The sequence below is a fragment of the Biomphalaria glabrata genome, chromosome 4 (assembly GCF_947242115.1).
Source record: "Biomphalaria glabrata chromosome 4, xgBioGlab47.1, whole genome shotgun sequence".
In the NCBI taxonomy this organism is placed as follows: Eukaryota; Metazoa; Mollusca; class Gastropoda; family Planorbidae; genus Biomphalaria; species Biomphalaria glabrata.
In genome coordinates, this window is record NC_074714.1 from 26,735,223 (window position 1) to 26,753,694 (window position 18,472).

Consider the following 18,472-nt stretch of genomic DNA (forward strand, 5'->3'; position numbering starts at 1 on the left):
CAGTAAAAATGCAAAATGTTATTCAATTCAATTATGGCCCTCAGCAAAATGGCTCAACCCCCATATTCAGTGCTGATGGAAACAAACTTCTCACATACAAGGAGGATATTCTTGTTCGCTAGGTTGAAAACTTCAGTACCATCCTTAACTATCCATCAAGCATTAGCGCCGAAGCCATCGCACGCCTGGAACAAGTCCCAATAAACCATTCGCTCGATGACCCTCCCCAGCTCAATGTAGTAATGACTGCTATATCCAACCTCTCAGCTGGTAAGGCACAGGGACTAGACTCCATCCCTGCTGAAATATACTCAATAGGCAGCTTAGTGCTGACAGCTAAACTAACAGAAATCTACCAAAAAATGTGAGAACAAAAGAGTTCAAAGATGCCTCCATTGTTCACCTCTACAAGAGAAAGGGAAATTGGCAGTTATGCGATAACCATCGTGGCATATCCCTCCTATGCATTGCTGGCAAGATTCTAGGTAGGGTGCTATTAAACAGACTACAACACCACCTAGAAACTGGTCTACTTCTGGAGAGTCAATGCGGCTTCAGGCAGGGTAGAGGCACAGTTGACATGATCTTTGCAGTCCACCAACTCCAAGAGAAATGTAGAGAGCAAAATTTAAATCTCTATGCTGCATTCATAGAATTGACTAAAGTGTTAATGTCAGTCATAAAAGCCTTTGGCAAATCATGTCCAAATTCGGCTGACAGGATCAATTCATATCAATGGTGCGCCAATTCCATGATAACATGCAAGCAAGAGTCCAAGACAACGGAGACTACTCCAAGCCTCTTCCTGTCTCAAATGGTGTGAAGCAGGGCTGTCTGCTGGCTCCAACGCTTTTCAGCATAATGTTCACCGCCATGCTGAAAGATGCCTTTCGCACAGAAAGTATTGGAGTTGGCATACAATATCACACTGATGCAAGTTTATTCAATTCTCAGACTCAAGGCAAGGACCAAGGTAAACTAAAACTGCATCTGCTATGAAGACCTGCAAAAGAGCCTGTCCCTCTTCGCTAATTCATGCAAAAATTTTGGCCTCACTATTAATGTAAAAAAGACAGAAGTGCTGCACCAACCTCCTCCAAATAAAGCTGTCACAGAACCAGACATTCTCATAGATGGCCAGAAATTAGCAAAACGTCAAAAAGTTTGTCGATCTGGGAAGCACCATGTCAGCAAATGCCAACCTAGATGATGAGGTTGACTTCCGTGTTGCTCGTGCCAGAGCTGCTTTTGGCAGACTTCAAAAACAAGTGTGGCAATGGAGTGGACTCAGCATATCCACAAAACTGAACATCTACAGTGCTGTTGTTCTCCCATCACTCCTAGATGCATCAGAGTCCTGGACCCTATATTCCCGCCACACCAAAAAGCTAAACTCCTTCCACCAATGCTGTCTAAGGAGTATCCATAAGGTGCATTGGTCCGACCACATACCAGACACAGAAATATTAAAGCTGTCCAACAAGCGCAGAACCAACAAAAAGCTGAGACAAGAAGCAGGCCTATCTGCAACTGACCTAACCCACCCATGCCACATATGTGGCTGCTTTTTATAGTGAGGATTGGACTTTACAGCCATCTTCAAGTCCAAAGGAAATGAGAAATGTGCTTATCTTCGACCACGAAGGAGGACCTTATATTCAGTAAAGATATATTTATTACATCTTTTTTTGTAAGTAGACTAACTTGAATAAAGAATGAAGGATTAGCCTATTTATTTATACTTATAGATATTTGTATGACTTGTTTAGGTATAAACAACGCATGCTAGAAAAGTTAGATGAGGAAGAAGATGTGAGACACAGAAAAAGAGCAAAATTAGTAGCCGATGTAAGTTTTTTTGTTTTGTTTTTGAGGTACTGGTACTTTTGTAAAAGTAAGATCTTCTTTGATTCCTTGTAGGTTGATTGAGGGACTCATGAGTCACTTAAGTATAAAATAGGATCATGACTCAAAAAAAAAAGTGTTGAAAACCACTTAGTTGAGAGTAGATATTTCTAGTTAGATAGAATGTTAAGTATTTTAACTTAGTGCTGTTTAAAGCATTTAAACTATTTTACATTCCCTCTTGGTTTATTCTCTATAGCATGTTAGAATTTCTTTACGCTAATATTGGTTAATTTAAAAGTAGTTTAATTTTGAAAATGTTAACGTTCTACTGATAAAAACAAAAATGTACATGCTCAGAACTATAAGGGAAAAAAGAGTGTACTAAAGATTGAATTCATTATTGACAATACTCTTTATTTGTACACATTTATTTCTATTCACTGAATGGATGATAAGAAAAGGAATTAAAAGTCACATTTTTATGTAGGCAACTGCTAGCATAACCATAGAGTTCATTTAGATATGTCCAATAAGAGGATAGACATGATTATTGTTTAAGTGGGGGTCATCTTCTGTATCATTCTAGAGAACTAGACAGCATCCAAATCAACTTATACATCTCTACACCTGTTCACCCCTGCAGCAGTAATTTTTTTTTTTAATCTTTGTAAAGCTTGTGATGACCATGTTTGTGCCTCACTGGTCATTCAAGGAAATAAACTCTTGCATACCGATATTTCAATGGTGTGATATCTCAATGGTGTGATATCGATGCTGTTTTTAATTGTGCTTTTAAGCCAACAGCAATCACAGACAGTTGTAATTGATTATGGTACCACATTAATAAATTAAGAAAGCTTAATTGTTTTATCTTGTTATTGATACTTCTCCTGAATGTAATGCAAAGAGATATGAATGTGTGTTTTCTGTGGTTGAAATATTCCAGTCCAAATGTAAACTTGAACAAACAGTAAAGAAAATGTTTTTAATTGGCCACCTTAAATAACTATGGCTGATCCTAGTACTATTTTGGAGATGCATACTCAACTGCATAAATTACATGTGAAAGCACCTGGGTGTTAAGAGGTGCCATGCAGAAATTATTATTATTATTTATCTACAATTTTCTTTTTCTCTCACTATATATACAAACATCCGGAACAATATATTATAGATACTTAAAATTATTGTGATGTTTCGGAAGGGAAATTAAATTTTAATCAGATTTTCAATAGCTATTAGTCTTTTTTTTTTAATATTAACATGACGGACAGACAAAACGCACAAAAAAATGCGTCTTTAATCCATATATATATACATATATATAAATACATAAATATTAAGTCTAACTAGCCAATTGTGACGTAATGTTTTTTTTTTCCTTTGACGTATTATGTAGTTAATTCTTTAAATGAAATGCAAAATAACTCGGTGCACCAATGTCTATGAACCCTCGAGAGCCTGTTCGTATTGATAAAGACATTTTTAGTCTCACTAGGCAGTGTGACGTAGTGGATTTTTTTTTCTTTGATGTCGTACAGAGTTAATTCTTTAAAAGAAATGCTAAAAGAACTCACTCAGTACACCACTGTCTATGAACCCTCAACAACCTGCTCGTATTGATGACTAGTCTAACTAGGCCATGTGACAGAGTCAATTTTTTTCCTTTGACGTCATATGGAATAAATTCTTCAAATGAAATACTAAAACAACTCTGTATAGTAATGTTTATTAAACCTCGTAATCTGACTCGTATTTAAAAAAGACATAATAGCTAGATTTAGATCTAATCTGGATTTTTTACACTAGAGCTAGATTTTTTAAAAGTAGATTTAGATTTATATTCTAATTCAATATCATTATAGATTCTAGATCTAGAATTTCTAGGTCTAGTTTAGAATGTTTGTTGTTTTACATGTTTTGGATTTACGCGAGTTAAAACCATGGACATGGCAGCATTTAAGTCATTGGTTAATATGCATGACTTTTTTGAAGTAACGTCTGTATTATATAAGAAGAAGTTCCTTCAGAGTTGAAGATGTTAACTTCCTAGTGCAAACCTCCTGCAGGACGACGGGGGATGAGAGCGGGCAGGGTTTTAACCTAGGGCACCATCGATAAATCTAAGCGACAGTCCAGCGCGCAAACTGCATGACCAGGCAGCCATGATTTAGACTAGATCAAGATCTATAATTTCAATTTCTAGACTTAAAGTGTAAATTTTTATTTTCAAATGTCTAGATCAATAGTGCAATGTTATAAAATACTAAAACTAATTAATGTACTATTTTTAAATTTAATATTGCATTAAGTCTATTAATAGATTATCTAGGCTTCTTTTTTACATAAATCTTATCTAAATTACATCTACATTATTTCAAATTTATATTTTAGATCTAGATCTTAAGAGTGCTAAATCAGAAGTTTAATTTAGGTAGATCTACATCCTCATTCTAGTTCCATTTAAAGGAAAATGCCAATAGCTCTGTTGGTAACTGTGCTGGGACATCAAAGTACAAGCTCGATGCCTTGTTCTTTTCCTTTTTTTTTTTTTTTTTTCAATTACAAATCAATACTGAAAGATTATCTAAAATTGCTCGGCTGACATATTGTACATATCCGGTAGTTGTCATGCCATCCCCTGTCGTCCAGCGGGAGATTTGGATAAGGAAGTAAATTAACTTTAACTTTGAAGGAGCATCCAAAATATGTAAAACATTTTACAGAAAAAAAACAATTTTTTACAATGCCAAATGAATCTTTGAAACATATCATGTTTTGAATATTCCTTGCGAATAGGCGGATCCGACTCCGACGGCTGCCTCTGAGTTTGTGTGACAACACAAACTCTCTTTGTAATCTTGTTTTGTTTGTTTTTTGTTTTGCTACCATAGCTATGGTGATGAGCTTAGTCAAATTCCTTGCAGAAGTCTAGTAAGAGTCATCTATTTGTATGTCATAAAAATTCTGAAAATTGAGTTTCACATTACCTAAGTGTCCTAAAGCAATTTTGATCTGGCATAAGGACATGTTTATCTAAGTAGTTAATCTATTTATTTTGTCCTGAGTTTTTTCAAGACCCTTCATCTCAACATGTGCACTTATACACTGTTTTACTAAAGAAATTGTGAAAGTTTAATGTTAGTTTAAAGCCAGGGATCTAGAAACAAAATAGTTCCACTTTATTTGGTCTTGTACTACTAATATTTTTAAACAGCACTAAAGTTCACTTGAATATTACATGTTCTTATGATGGTTAGCTTTTGTTTTTTAATAGGATGAACCAATGTTTTTTTCACTGGAACAGGACAGGTGAAATTTACAAGTCAAGTGAAGTCAACAAGAACAACAGATTATTTCTTTAGAAACTATTACAGCAGTTACAATATTTCAAATTGATTAATATTTGTTTTTTTCTTTTCTAATCAAAATACAGAAGTCCTTTTTTTTTTTTTTTTTTTTTTTTTTTTTATTTATAAGATTACAAGTATGTGGAAAAAAATAAAGAGATTCACTGACATTTTGATCATTGTTTAGTTCCCTATATTTTTTTTAGATTATTTGCTTTAACAAGTGTTTCTGTCACATCTATAGTTCATTTTCTTCTGGGGAATTATGAAAACTTGAAGTTCCAAATTAGATTTAGAATTATTAAATAAACTTCTATTAAATTTGCACTTTTTATAAAACATAATATAAGATGTATCTGACTTAGTCAAGTGAAATAACTTTATTAACAGTTCAAACAAATTTGGCAATATAGAAGGAAAACAGGAAGAATCATTCTTTGTAGATGACATTATTCTAGATCTATTTTGAGATACATTTAAGGCACTTTTCAAAACATATATATATATATAAAGATACAATACATGCATTCTATAGCTATCACAGAGAAGGTGTAAATTAAAAAAAAAAAAGATATTTTCAATACAAAATGAGGTTTACTAATTCTGCCTTAATATATTAATATACAATTGTGTTCTGTTCATGAGCTCATTTTTCTATATTAAAAATTTGTCTAAAAAAAATTTTTGTTACAAGGTAACATGCAACTACCGGTATTCTAAATAAAAGTGTTCTAAAATACACAATGACTTGAATAAGTATATATGGAAATGCTATAATTCCATATGTTACTATGAATGATATTAAAATGTGTGAGATGCATAGGTCTTTGTAAACAAGATTGGATGATTTTGTCAGCAATAAAATTGATACCAATTTAGAAAAGTTAGCTCCTGTGAAGCTAAAATGAACTGGGTAAAAAATTATACTGTTAACTTAAAAATGATTTCTGACAGTCTTCTTGGACAAAAATGTTCAACCAAAATCAAGAAACTTTCTTGTGCTGTTTGGTTTTATAGGCAATTATAGCATATAGCCTTCAAATTGATCAGTTTCTGTTCTTACAGTTTGTCCCCATCAGTTTATGTCATGTCCATAGGAATGCAATATATATGAAAAGATATGAATAAATATTTGTTCATTCAATTTTATATATAAATCTTTGATTGCACATTGAAAAAAAAAAAGTGGTCTATTGCTTGCAACATCTAAAAGAGCTATCAGAGCATTCCTTAAGTCTGAACAGTTCTGTGCTGCAGAAACCTATACCATGACCTAAAGGTTCAGTTTTTACATTATGAAATAGAAGCATGTTTTGCTAAATTGTTTAATTGTTCAAAAACAATGATTGAATTGATTAAGCACTAATTAGTAGTAGATTAATGAGGTCAGTATGTTTATAAGATTTCTTAATTTTTTGTTATTAATGTCAAACATTTAATCATAAAAACTAAATATGACCAAAATAATAGTGCCAAATATAAATGTAATAATGTATTTAAGAAGATGACATTAATATTTGATGATATAGAGTACACATCTACATCTCATTGTATATTTATCCAGATATCCATTTTAGATGTGCTCTCTAACTTCCATGTTATGAAATAGTGTGCACGCTATGTATCAACTTTCATAGTTTTCCTAGCTAGCTAGCTGTAAAACTATCTACCTTTCTTTTCAATGTTGGACTCTTCTCTGTACTGAAATCAGAATTCTTTTCATCCTGTTGACCAAAATAAAAAGCTTTTGAAGATTCCTCTGTTGGGGTAGTCACCTGGTCAAAGACACTAAAATCTGGCATTTCTTCAGATAATTTTTTACTTAAACTTTCTTCATTGTAAGCCTTATCCAAAAGCTTAAAAATATTCAGGTTAGATTTTGGTGTACTTAAAGAAAAAGAAAATGGTCCAGGTGATTTAACCTTGGCATAATTGTAGGTTCCACTACTTGATATATTTTCTGTTGAACGAGACTTTTGTGGGCTGGTGTGCCTGCCAGCGACTAGAGATAAAAGGGGACTTACTCGTCCACTTTTGTGAACACTGGTGGCAGAAAGAGTTGAATCAGATTTCTGTGGTGTACGAGAGGATGGGCTGAAGAAAACTGCTTTGATGTTGACTAATTTAGGTGATTTGACTTCCAGCTTGGCCACTTTAGCATGCAAGGATGAAGGGGAGACTAAACCTTGTTGCTCTTCTATCTGTAGTGCTTTGTTAACACTGGATTCAGATAAACTTCTTCTCTTGATGTTAGATGTTTGATTAGTGTTGACAGTCTCTTTTTCTTCTTTACTGAAAATTACAGTAGTAATGCATTATGTCTTAAATATTCTAACAAAATGTTTTTTTGAATCTTTAAAAAAAAAAGGTTTTTAATTAAGTATATTAAGCACAGCATAAAAAAATCTGCCCTTAAATACATAATTTTAGTAAACAGAAAATATGGCACATTTAAATTGTCTATTTTTCAACTCAATGAAAATTACTTATCTATAGGCCAAATCAGATAATTTTAATCACTGTTCACCTATACAATTTCATTTACAAAACATAAAGAGCTTAATAAATATTGTAATCAGCAAGGTATTGCCCTTTCAAATATGTCTAGTTCAGTCTACTGAGTAGTGAAATAAGAAACAAAATACAAAAATACATTTCAATTTGAAAACAAAGAAAATTTTACTACCAAAGACATTTGATGTGATTACTATCAGCTTCAAATTACAATTCCTGCTTACCATTTAAAATTATTTTTTTTAATGAGCTTAATAAAATGGTTTTGTTCTCTACCTAGGTCTCCCCCTAATCTTGGTCTGTGTTTCATCTATCTCACTCCTCCATCTTCTGGTTGACACACTTCCTGAGCATGCTTTCAAACGTTTCTGTGAGCTAAGAGACAATGCCCTGTCATTTGTTTTTAATGGAATGTCCAGCTCATTGGAGCCATAAAATCCAGCCAGGTAGTTTTCTTTCTCTGTTTATTGAAAATCAATACTTTTATTTAGATGAAATGGGAGAACAAGTGCAGCGGTTATGGACTGACAAAACAAACATGTCTCCTCTATTTATACTTTTCCTAAGTTAAAACTAGAAATAAGAAAAATATTAAAATACTTTTTTAAAAACAAAACTTATAATAAGCGTAGTTGTATCAATTAGTTTGGATCAAGTCATTTAATTAAATTTGTAATAGATCTAGATTAAGAATAATAAATCTGTGTGATTACAAATATTTTTACCAATTGTTTTTGTTAGCACAATTTCATGTTTTTAGCTTTCTCAATGTACTATGATCCTATCACTTGTCTGGACCAGTTGGGAAAGAGTTCCGGGGAGAAAGAAAGGGGTATCTGGTTGAAAGTTACCGTGATAACTTTTTAAATGCATTTATGTTTTAAAAAGTTGAATGACCTGAATTCAAGCTCAAGGGCTGAAGCCTCTTCAAGCTAACACTAACCACTGTGCCAGGTAAGTGCTTATGAAAATAGACGGTTTTGTAAAAGGTAAAAGAAATAGTTTAGCTGAATTTCAGCTTAATCTGAGCCAGAGTTGATATAAGCTTTGTAAAAACTCAAGCAATGTCATTAAATTATTTATTTTTAATTACCTCCCCTAAATTATTCAGCCCTCAAAAGAAAAGACATGAAACATATTGAGTTGAATGTGCAGAAAAAAACATTTTGTTAATGTGCTGCAGCCTTAAAATGTTTTATTATGTAACAAGTACACTGAGCAGTCTAAAATATGTTGATACATGATGATAATATGTATATGTGCTCTAAAGATTTACTTTAGAGAGTACATTATCTTCAGAGAGTACAGCAGGGTATACAATTGTGTTGTGAACATGAGAAAGGCAGATGTTAGTATAATGTTTTTACAAATAAAATTGATAAGATGAAATGAGTACCTTGACCAGCAAGTGGACAACCAATCATAATGGAACGTTGCATTAGAACATATAAGGCTGTATTGGCTACTTTATTGTGACCATCTGGTGGTGTTTCTGAACCAGTTCCTCTTTTGACTGTTTCTCGTACACTTGGAGCAATTTTCTTATTCCAAAAGCTCTTCATCCATCTTCAGAAGAGTATTATAGTTTAGCTACTGATTAGGTATATTTTTTTCATATTTACACTATTTTATGCTTTGCATGAAATACAAATTTTAATACAAATCTGTATTAATATTCTTTTACTTTGATTTCAATGTTACTAAATCTGGACATGCATAAAAGAAAGGGCACAGGCAAGTAAACTGAATTGGTTCAATTAGTCCCCCTGGCCTCTGAAAAATGATACATCATACATTCAGTAATACTTTCGAATGCTTGAGTAAGCAGACGAGTTACAAGTGACTTAGAAATGTAATGACTTGTTTGTAATCAAAAATATATTTTAAAAAAGAACTAACATTGATGTTAATGCATTGACTGTGTTTTTATTAATATAAAATGTGACGTTTCTAAAGATATATCTATAAATTAGAATTTTGAACTACATCCTTATAAATTATAAATATGTGTATATATTTATGGTACAAAGGTAGGCAAGTTGTCCATCAGATATTTTACTATTGTTACTTCTAGCCAACTTTGGCATTTGAGCTGTAGGTGCTTTCACAGTTTGTGCAAGGAACGGTAGTGTGCTTTTCTTCTCAGCTGCACTTAGGGTGTTGATTATACTGTCCATCAGATATAAACTTTGGAGAGTCCATCCATCAGTTCTAGTGACTACGATTTTACAGGTATATTATGTTGAATAAAAAAACAACCAACAGCTGAAGATATGTATCTATTTTTAGTTGGGTCAATGTGGAAATGAGGTTTTTCCGGATCCCCCCCCCCCCTCCCGAGTCATGTGGTTGTTGTGTTTACATCGCACACCGTGCTTAGTTTTTAGTTAGTTTATAGTGGGAATCTGCAGCGTTTAAGTCAATGTTTAGTTGCTTCAATTTACTCATTAGCGCTAAACTATAATTTGTTAATAACAGGAGAATACAGAGATACATTTTTTAATAGTTAAACCTTTGATAGAAGGTACCGAAGCGTTGGCCTATAATCTGCCATACAGAGATCTAGATTTCTTGATCTACAATTGAACTTGAGTAGAACACTAAAATTTGAACAGCAGACCAGTGTGTATTGGATTGGTCAGATAGCTCTAGGGCTAGTCTAGCTAGTGTGTAGTCGATATGTCGACTAGTTGTTATAAAAGATGAAAAGACTGCCATGTGTTTTTCCTTGTGTGTAATAGGCTTGAGTTGTTTAGCGAACAAATAACACATCAGATAGTCAAGGATACATCTAGATCTACTCTTAAAGTTACACAGGTCAAATGTGTCTTACCCCACCATTTCATTGTTAAATTTGGTTTCTAAGTAATAAAATGGATCTAGATCTATTTCGTTTACGCATTTTTGAAACTTTAATGGAACATTTTGTATATAGTATCTCTGAATTTCTTAAAAATGATAGAACTTTTAATAACATAATAATACATCATGTATCCAACACAAAAAATAATTCTTAATGTTATTGATGTGCATAATGTATCAGGAATTAGTGGAATATGAAATACATAACGTTAAAAAATAACAATGTTTCAATTAATATGCATATTATCACATATATAGGCCTATATATATATATGTGTGTTAGTTTGTGTAGTTTACACCAAGCCTTTTTTTTAATCTTGCAAGAACGTTTGTAAAAAAAACATCATCTTCTGTATGTGAATGTATCATCGGCAATGTGTTGATGCTTGTAATGGACTATGAAGGAAATATCACTGATAATTTAAACCCATCCTTAAATAGTTCTTGGCCCTTTATGAAAACAATTGTATAGAATCTGAACATTCAGGAAGTTCGTTGATGTACTCTATATATTTTTAAATGTTTGTGAATGTAAAATCTTGTAAAAATAGAGGAGCAACAGCAATGGAAATATAGGAAGACAAGGCCATTCTCCTCTTTGTTGTCCAACAATCACATGACTTTGGTTAAAGTAGGTCAGAAATCCGGAACAACCTATCAAAATCAACACCACCATTATATCAGTCTCAGAGAACTTAACCAGCACAGCCCTAATATTGAAGGAGAATTATATATTTCACACAACACATAGTACACTATTTAATTTGTATATAAAGTAGGCAGAAAATTAACAAGTAATTTAATTTATATTAATACTTACTCTAGAATTATTTGATGGTCTTGTTTTTCAAGAGGACATTTAAAGAACATACAAGGACCAATAACAACTTCCATGAGTCCAAGTTTGTTTAAGCTATCATTTAATCGGTGCCAAACACATATTATCCACTCTATGGCTCGCAATACTGGATCATCAGGAGATGGAAGTTGTCCTCTATAAATGTTAAATATCCTTCTCCAAAAATGACGAGCAAGTAATCCTCGAAGAGGCTCTGTGTCCAACCGAAACTGCACCCATCTAAAGCGAGGCAATATTGAAAGATCAACACCCAGAGATCTGAAAAAAAAAATATTTAAAGTGACTTAAAAACTAATTAAATTCCCTAAAGTGTGGAAAAAATCAATACCTTAAGATCTTGATACAAATGTTTCAAAGTGAGATAATACTACTAATTTATAATTCAAATATTCTAAAAGCCATCTATTTGGTTTGTTTCTTCTTCAAAACGTTTTTGAAAAGCAAAATAGAGGCTTAAACAGTTAAAGCAAAAAATAAATGAAAATATATTATGAAGTATTCATGACAGTGTTACTTTATTGTGTTCTTTCTTTCTTTATTAGTAGCCCCTCCGTGCTTCTATCCCCTTTAGATCGCTAGAAAAGATATTGAAAATCCCTTAAATAATAGATCTTGCAAAAAGTTCTGATGCTATGGCTAATTTTTGTTTTCTGAAAACGAACCGCTTAATTTTTTAATAAAATATCCAAGCAGTTTTTTCATAAAAATACAACACATTTTTATTACAAAACTTTAGGGGAGGTAAGCCTTTTTTTAAGTCACACTTTTTCATTGATAACTCTGACAAAAATGTGCACCTAATGTGACAATGGAAGAATATTATTGGCTCATTATAAAAATGTTTTTTTCATTTATTGACTATGCCTACTTTGATTAGTAAAATTTCATTTGATTGTTTTTTTTTAAGATTCTCAATTTAAACATTCGCTTCAATTAAAAGTTAATAAAGCATTTATTACAAGGGATTATTTCATTAATGTATAGTTAAACTAAACCAAGTCTCCAAGTCCAACTACCAAATCTACCAATATAAATGTAGCTTAACAATTCTATAACTATATTGAATTATTAGATCTCAAACACTGCCTTCACCTATCTCTTATAGATAGATAATAGATATAATCTAGATTAGATTTAGATATATGTAGAAAAATAGGGCTAGACATAGGCCTATAAGCTATAAATGACAAGAAACAATCTACTTAATCATCAAGATATAGAAATATAGATCAACTTAGGTACTTTGACAAAATTGTTTAATTCTATAACAGCTCTAGTTTTGCACAACTTGATCTAAGGATTACAAAGACACCAAGATTATCTTTTTATGTCCTATGGGAGAGGAGTTACAGCATTTTTATGTTTATGAAACTGGACTATAAATAATGTTTGAGAAACAGTGATCGAAAAATGAATGTAAATGTCATTAACTCTTCATCACTTTGTAACCATGAAAGATAGCAGCTTGAAAATTGGAACTATCATACTTCATTATATATTCAATTGAATGCTTTATGTTGCATGAAAACTCAATTTTTGGTGTAATAAAGCAATATAGAAAATTAGAACTTAGGTTTTCTGAAAAAACAGAATAGATTGTTAAAAATCACCAATTATTAAGTGAGTTGTATGGTCAAATTGGAAAGAGCGCTTTATTTAGGTCTTTTACTTTTCCAAAAATTAACCAACTTTCTCAATTACATTATATGCTGTAGCGCAGGCATGTCAAACTCATTAAGGTGTATGGGCTGCATAAAAACTTACCACGACCTGAAGGGCCGCAGCCAATAATCAGTTGGAAAACATAGCCTACTATTTTTATGTAAATTAGAAACAATACAATAGAATACGCAAGAATTAGTGGAATACCTGTCCTTTAGTTAACTAAATTTGTAGTGCTTCTGTATTAATAAAAAAAAATTACTATGGTTCGGCATTATTTTCGTTGTCCTGATGCTTGACATCTTTTCTGGGATACAAGTTTATTAATGTCAGGTTGAAGTTTGTTTGTCACTGACACTTTCATCATTGATGACAAATTTCGATCAGATAATCTTGAAAGGTGAGGTGTTTTGTAGCTTTCATAGTGGAAAAACAATCAAATTCGTGTCCAATGTCATCCAGAAACATTGAAAATTGGCGATAATTAAAGCTACAGTCACGAATAAAATTGATAGCGACTGGAACTGGTCCTAGTACATGTTGGAACTGTAATTACTTTGTGCATAATGCTTATTGGCGAATGATGCACTGAAAATGATCACATTTAAAATTAGCATCAGCCTCACTTATTTTCGCAAGCAGCTTTGCACCAACAACATTTCTAACCCCAATCATGGTTGGTGCGCACCTTGGGCTATCTGTTGCTAGACTAGCTATTTTTAGCAAAGGTAAATTTTACTACAATATCCCCTCAAAAACATCCTCGCTTTATGTTATGTATAGAACAGAGCTCAAGTAGTTCCTCATGTATCTCAAAATTCCTGTCAAAAGTCCTTATGAATATAGCCAACTGTGCTACACCCGTTACATCAATTGACTTTTCCAGAGCCAAGGAAAAGAATTCAAAATTAGCTATTTTGTTCTTTAATTGTTCACGCAAGCTGACATGTCATTTATTCTATCTGCCTCAGTGTTCCTAGTTAACGCTATTTCTTTGAATGCTTTCTCCTTTTCTGGACTTCCGCAGCTTTAACGACACACTCCTTAATAAAATCACCTCCACTAAATGATTTGCTATAGCTTTCAATTAAGTTTGACAAAATGTAGCTGGCTTTCGCTACAGACTCACTCTCGTTTTTCAGTTTAATAAATACTACATGTTGCCTTTTGAAACTATTTTTAATTCAAGCAGCTTGTCATCTCTCATTTTTCTGGTGTAAGCATAATATGCCTTTTTGTGATTAGTGTAATGTTGTTTGACATTGTACACTTTGGGCACACTAATGCAGGAATTGCATATTAAGCAGTGAATCTTATTTGATACCGATGAGTAGAAATAATTGAACTTTTTTCTTTTAGAAGCAGTTGCTGCTGTAGTTACAAATTCTTCATCAGTATAAAATCCATTATTCTGGGAAATTAAATTGTCAGTAAACTAGTGTAAATTGTCTTGTGACCGCAGAAAGTACTGAATATAAAGGGAGCCTAGTAGTTACTGAAATAAAATAGAATGACAATATTAACCACTGATCATTTTTGTGTGTCTAACATATTGCTTATTTAAGATGTGTTATTAACAATTCATAATAATTAAAAAGTTATTAAAAAAAAAAACAGCACTAAACTTATAAGATAACTTGAAATATTATTCGAAGTTAATTTTAAAAAAACAACGAACTACCACATTTAATTCAATTTAAAATAAATTTTCGAAAAATTATTTGTTTCCAAATATCTAATCATTAAAGAATAATCAATATGTTCAACGAATTTGATTGTTACTTTAGTTTAGTTTTTTTTTATCTGAAAATTAGTGTTGACTATTAAATGCTTAATAATTTAACATTATTTCGATAATTCTTGAGGTGGCCAAGCGGACCGTATGCAAAGTGGTCGCGGGCCGCATGCGGCCCGTAAACACTGTGTTTGACATGCCTGCTGTAGCTTCAAGAGGCTTGCATAGATACAACTAATCTTTAAACTCGCCATTTTGTATATATCTCAAGTTAACCAGCAATTGTGAACAATTTACAACGTCTGTAGATTCATTAAGCTGGATGCTAAATATTAGAAAGGAGCAGACATCATTTCTTGCTTGTTACAACACGTTAGAAACGAAAAAAAAAACTTCCGATGTAAAATAGACAAAAAAACAACAACAAACAAACAAACAAACTAAAACAACAATTTTCCAGTTGTCTTCGGTGACCCCTGGCAATTGGTCATTCGACCCCCAAGGGGATCGCATCCCACAGGTTGAGAACCCCTGCACTAAACTATAAATTAAATATTTCAGTTTTTACCTTGATTTGTTCATAGTTCCAATGAGATAAAAATGATCTGATAAATAATGTATTCTGCTTTCTCCCTGGCCATCTTAAAAAATATTGAACACAAAATTAGTGTTATGACTTGTTTTAAATAAATAAAACATCAAATGTGAATACGTCTACTAATATTGTATACCTAACCAGTCAAAGGTTAAAAATAAATAAAAAATAACTAAATAATTTCCATAAAGTACTAAAACTTTGTACTAAAAGATTATAAGATTTTTAAGTCAAATTTTTTTTTACAAAGCTTAAATCAACTCACTCTGTCTGTCTATCAAAGCTTATCTAAACAGGAAAAACAATTTCCACCCTTGATACTATATCTATCAATAATGTAGAAGCTATTTCCCTTATTCCATATGAAACAAAATAATTAATTACCAATAATTAATTGACTATTTGTTTTTTTTTATTTATTTATTCATGTTTTGTTAGGTACAATGTTAGGTCTATGCCAATGAAGAATTTTTCAAACTTTAAACTTGATCAGAGAATGGGTGTGGGAGTAATAACATGATTTTTAATTTAATGTAATTCTCATGAAAGCATTATCTCAAGCTGCTATAAAAAAATAATAATAATAATAATATAAGGTAAATATAGAGTTCAAATATTAGTTTGAAATGTTCATATATACAAATTTAAGGAGATTAGATTTGGTACAACCCACTCTCTTTCTCTTTTAGAACCTCTTTTTGTTCTTTTTTCACCATGAGCATAGTAATACTCTCCGAAAGACTTTGGACTTGAATTGGAACGAGCTGCTTTATAATGCCCCTGAATCACACATGCACATATACTTTTGGCCCATGAATTATTGCATTACTTCCCCCCCTCCCCGAGAAAAAAATCAAACATCAATCTATCTTGAGGAAAGATCAAACATCAATCTATGTTGAGGAAAAATCAAACATCAACCTATGTTGAGGAAAGAGCCAAAATCAATCTACCTAGAGCAGGGCTGGCGAACCTATGGCAAGGTGGCACGCAAAACGATTTTGTGTGGCACGCGACGATGATGATATTAAGAAATGTGTTGTTTTTTTTAAATTACGGATATCTCAAATTACCATAATTAATAACATTCAATTATTTCCGATAACTGTAAATAATACGGAAGAAGCGCTCGTGGATCATATTCCATATAATTTTTTCATATGACTGTGTTTCATATGGGGAGCATAGGGCATAATAAATTTTTTTCAAGACAAATCTCGTATTTGAACGAGATCTCCTTAGCTTCTGCCATTTTATTGATACTGAAAACGTGTCAGTCTTACAGCGATTGCTAACACTGCCATCAATAAATTTTTATCAGAATAATTACCATAACATGTCATTCTCAAAAATAAAAAAAAGAAAACTTAATGAAGAAGAAGGAAGTGGCAGACCTTTTCAAGAGTGGTGGACTGAAAGATATGGAATGATTCACAGAGAAAACAAGGCCTTATGTGCCATGTATTTGGAAAGTGTTGTTTGTCGGACATCATCAGTAAAACCTCATTATGAGTCCAATCACAGCTGGCTTTTAGCAAGGATGAGCAAAAAGAACATATATCGCATGAGTTAAAAAAGCGATTTCACAATCCAGTTCTTTTGTAAACTTTGTTAAAAGTTCTTCTAACTTAGTGGCTGCAAGTTTTGAAGTTTCAAAAATTATAGCTAAGCATGGAAAACCTTTAAGTAACGATGATTATATCAAGGAAGCAATGTTAGAATACAATGAAGACTTTCAAAACAAGGATAAAGTCATTTAGAGAATAAAGGATTAGCCAATAAGCCGAAACACAGTTAAAGCGAGAGTTATGAAATTGGACGTTAATATTCAAGAACAAGTAAAGAAGGATATTAATGCATGTCAAGCCTGTTCTATTTGCCTTGATGAAAGTACTGATGTGACATCGTCCGCTAGACTGACCATCATTGCCAAATATAGCAAAGAAAATGAAATACACGAAGAAAACTAATAAAATTAGCAACTTTACCAACGACAACAACAGGTGCAGATATATGTCAAACTGACTGAACTCAGAAATGCAGGTGTAGATCTCAAAAAAATAGTTTCTGTTACAACTGATGGTGCTCCAAGTATGACTGGAAAAGATGCAGGTTTGGTTACTTTGTTTACAGGACATGTTGGACACCCACTAATAACTTTTCACTGCATTGTGTTCCACCAAGCCCTATGTTCAAAAAACAGCTTAAAGGAACTTGAAGACATTATGAAATGTGTAACAAAAAACGTAAACTTCATTACTGCCCATGCTTTGAATAAGAAAAAATTTGAACAGCTGCTAAATGAAGTTCAGTCCAGTTACTCTGGCTTATTAATGTACAACAACGTATGCTGGCTAAGCCAAGGTAACGTTCTGGAACGGTTTGTGGAATGCCTTGATGAAATTCGAATCTTTATGGATGATAACAAACAAAATTGCTCAGAATTGACAAATGTTGACTGGCTTATCAGACTAATGTTTTTTACCGATTTTTCATCCCATTTAAATGAGCTTAATATGAAGTTCCAAGGTTTCGGAAAATCTGTCGATCAGGCATTTGACATCTTGACAGCATTTGAGAAAAAGATTTACAAATGTGACACAGAATGAAGAATTAAAAATATTTTAACAAACTAAAGAAATTTTATGATGATTTAAAAGTTCATGATACTACCGGCAAAGATTATCAGAAAAGATTGTTTTTAGAGATAATTGACACAACTGCTGAACAATTTTCACTGCGTTTTGAACAATTTCGAAAATTCGAGTACACCTCCAAATTTATAAAATATCCAGATACAGTAGATTTTGAAACTCTGGATTTGACCATGTTTTCTTGGATGGGAGACAGAAATTTATTGACTTACGAATACGACTTGAATTAATTGAAAGTGAATGGTTAAATGGATCATTAGAACCTCAGATATTAGCAGAAAATGAGATTCTTCAAGTTTGGAATGACATGCCTAGAACTTTCAATTCTTTGATAAAAGTAGCAACATCCATTCTCGTCTACTTACTCAAGCGAATCTTTATTTTCTACAATGA

The 18,472-nt window shown here is 32.4% G+C and overlaps 2 protein-coding genes across 20 annotated transcripts in view; one reads left to right on the plus strand and one right to left on the minus strand.

Moving 5' to 3' along the window:
- LOC106054066 (cyclin-H-like) overlaps positions 1-18,472 on the plus strand; it is a 55,606-nt gene that overhangs the window by 33,571 nt on the left and 3,563 nt on the right. For 2 of the 4 annotated variants that reach the window (XM_013209776.2, XM_056026708.1), the window contains exons 10-11: positions 1,770-1,848; positions 5,126-5,619. In XM_013209776.2, the coding sequence (XP_013065230.1) occupies positions 1,770-1,848; positions 5,126-5,164 (118 nt within the window). In that variant the 3' untranslated portion in view covers positions 5,165-5,619. Of the gene's footprint in view, positions 1-1,769; positions 1,849-5,125; positions 5,620-7,992; positions 8,667-9,786; positions 9,945-18,472 lie in introns of those variants that run through there. The other 2 variants (XR_008777507.1, XM_013209779.2) reach the window with 2 other exon arrangements.
- Positions 5,556-18,472, minus strand: part of LOC106054064 (cortactin-binding protein 2-like) — a 61,648-nt gene continuing 48,731 nt past the window's right edge. For all 16 annotated transcript variants that reach the window (XM_056026690.1, XM_056026701.1, XM_056026698.1 and 13 more), the window contains 5 exons: positions 15,399-15,471; positions 11,395-11,691; positions 9,109-9,278; positions 7,989-8,172; positions 5,556-7,490 (listed from right to left, as the gene is read on the minus strand). In XM_056026690.1, the coding sequence (XP_055882665.1) occupies positions 6,845-7,490; positions 7,989-8,172; positions 9,109-9,278; positions 11,395-11,691; positions 15,399-15,471 (1,370 nt within the window). In that variant the 3' untranslated portion in view covers positions 5,556-6,844. The remainder of the gene's footprint in view (positions 7,491-7,988; positions 8,173-9,108; positions 9,279-11,394; positions 11,692-15,398; positions 15,472-18,472) is intronic.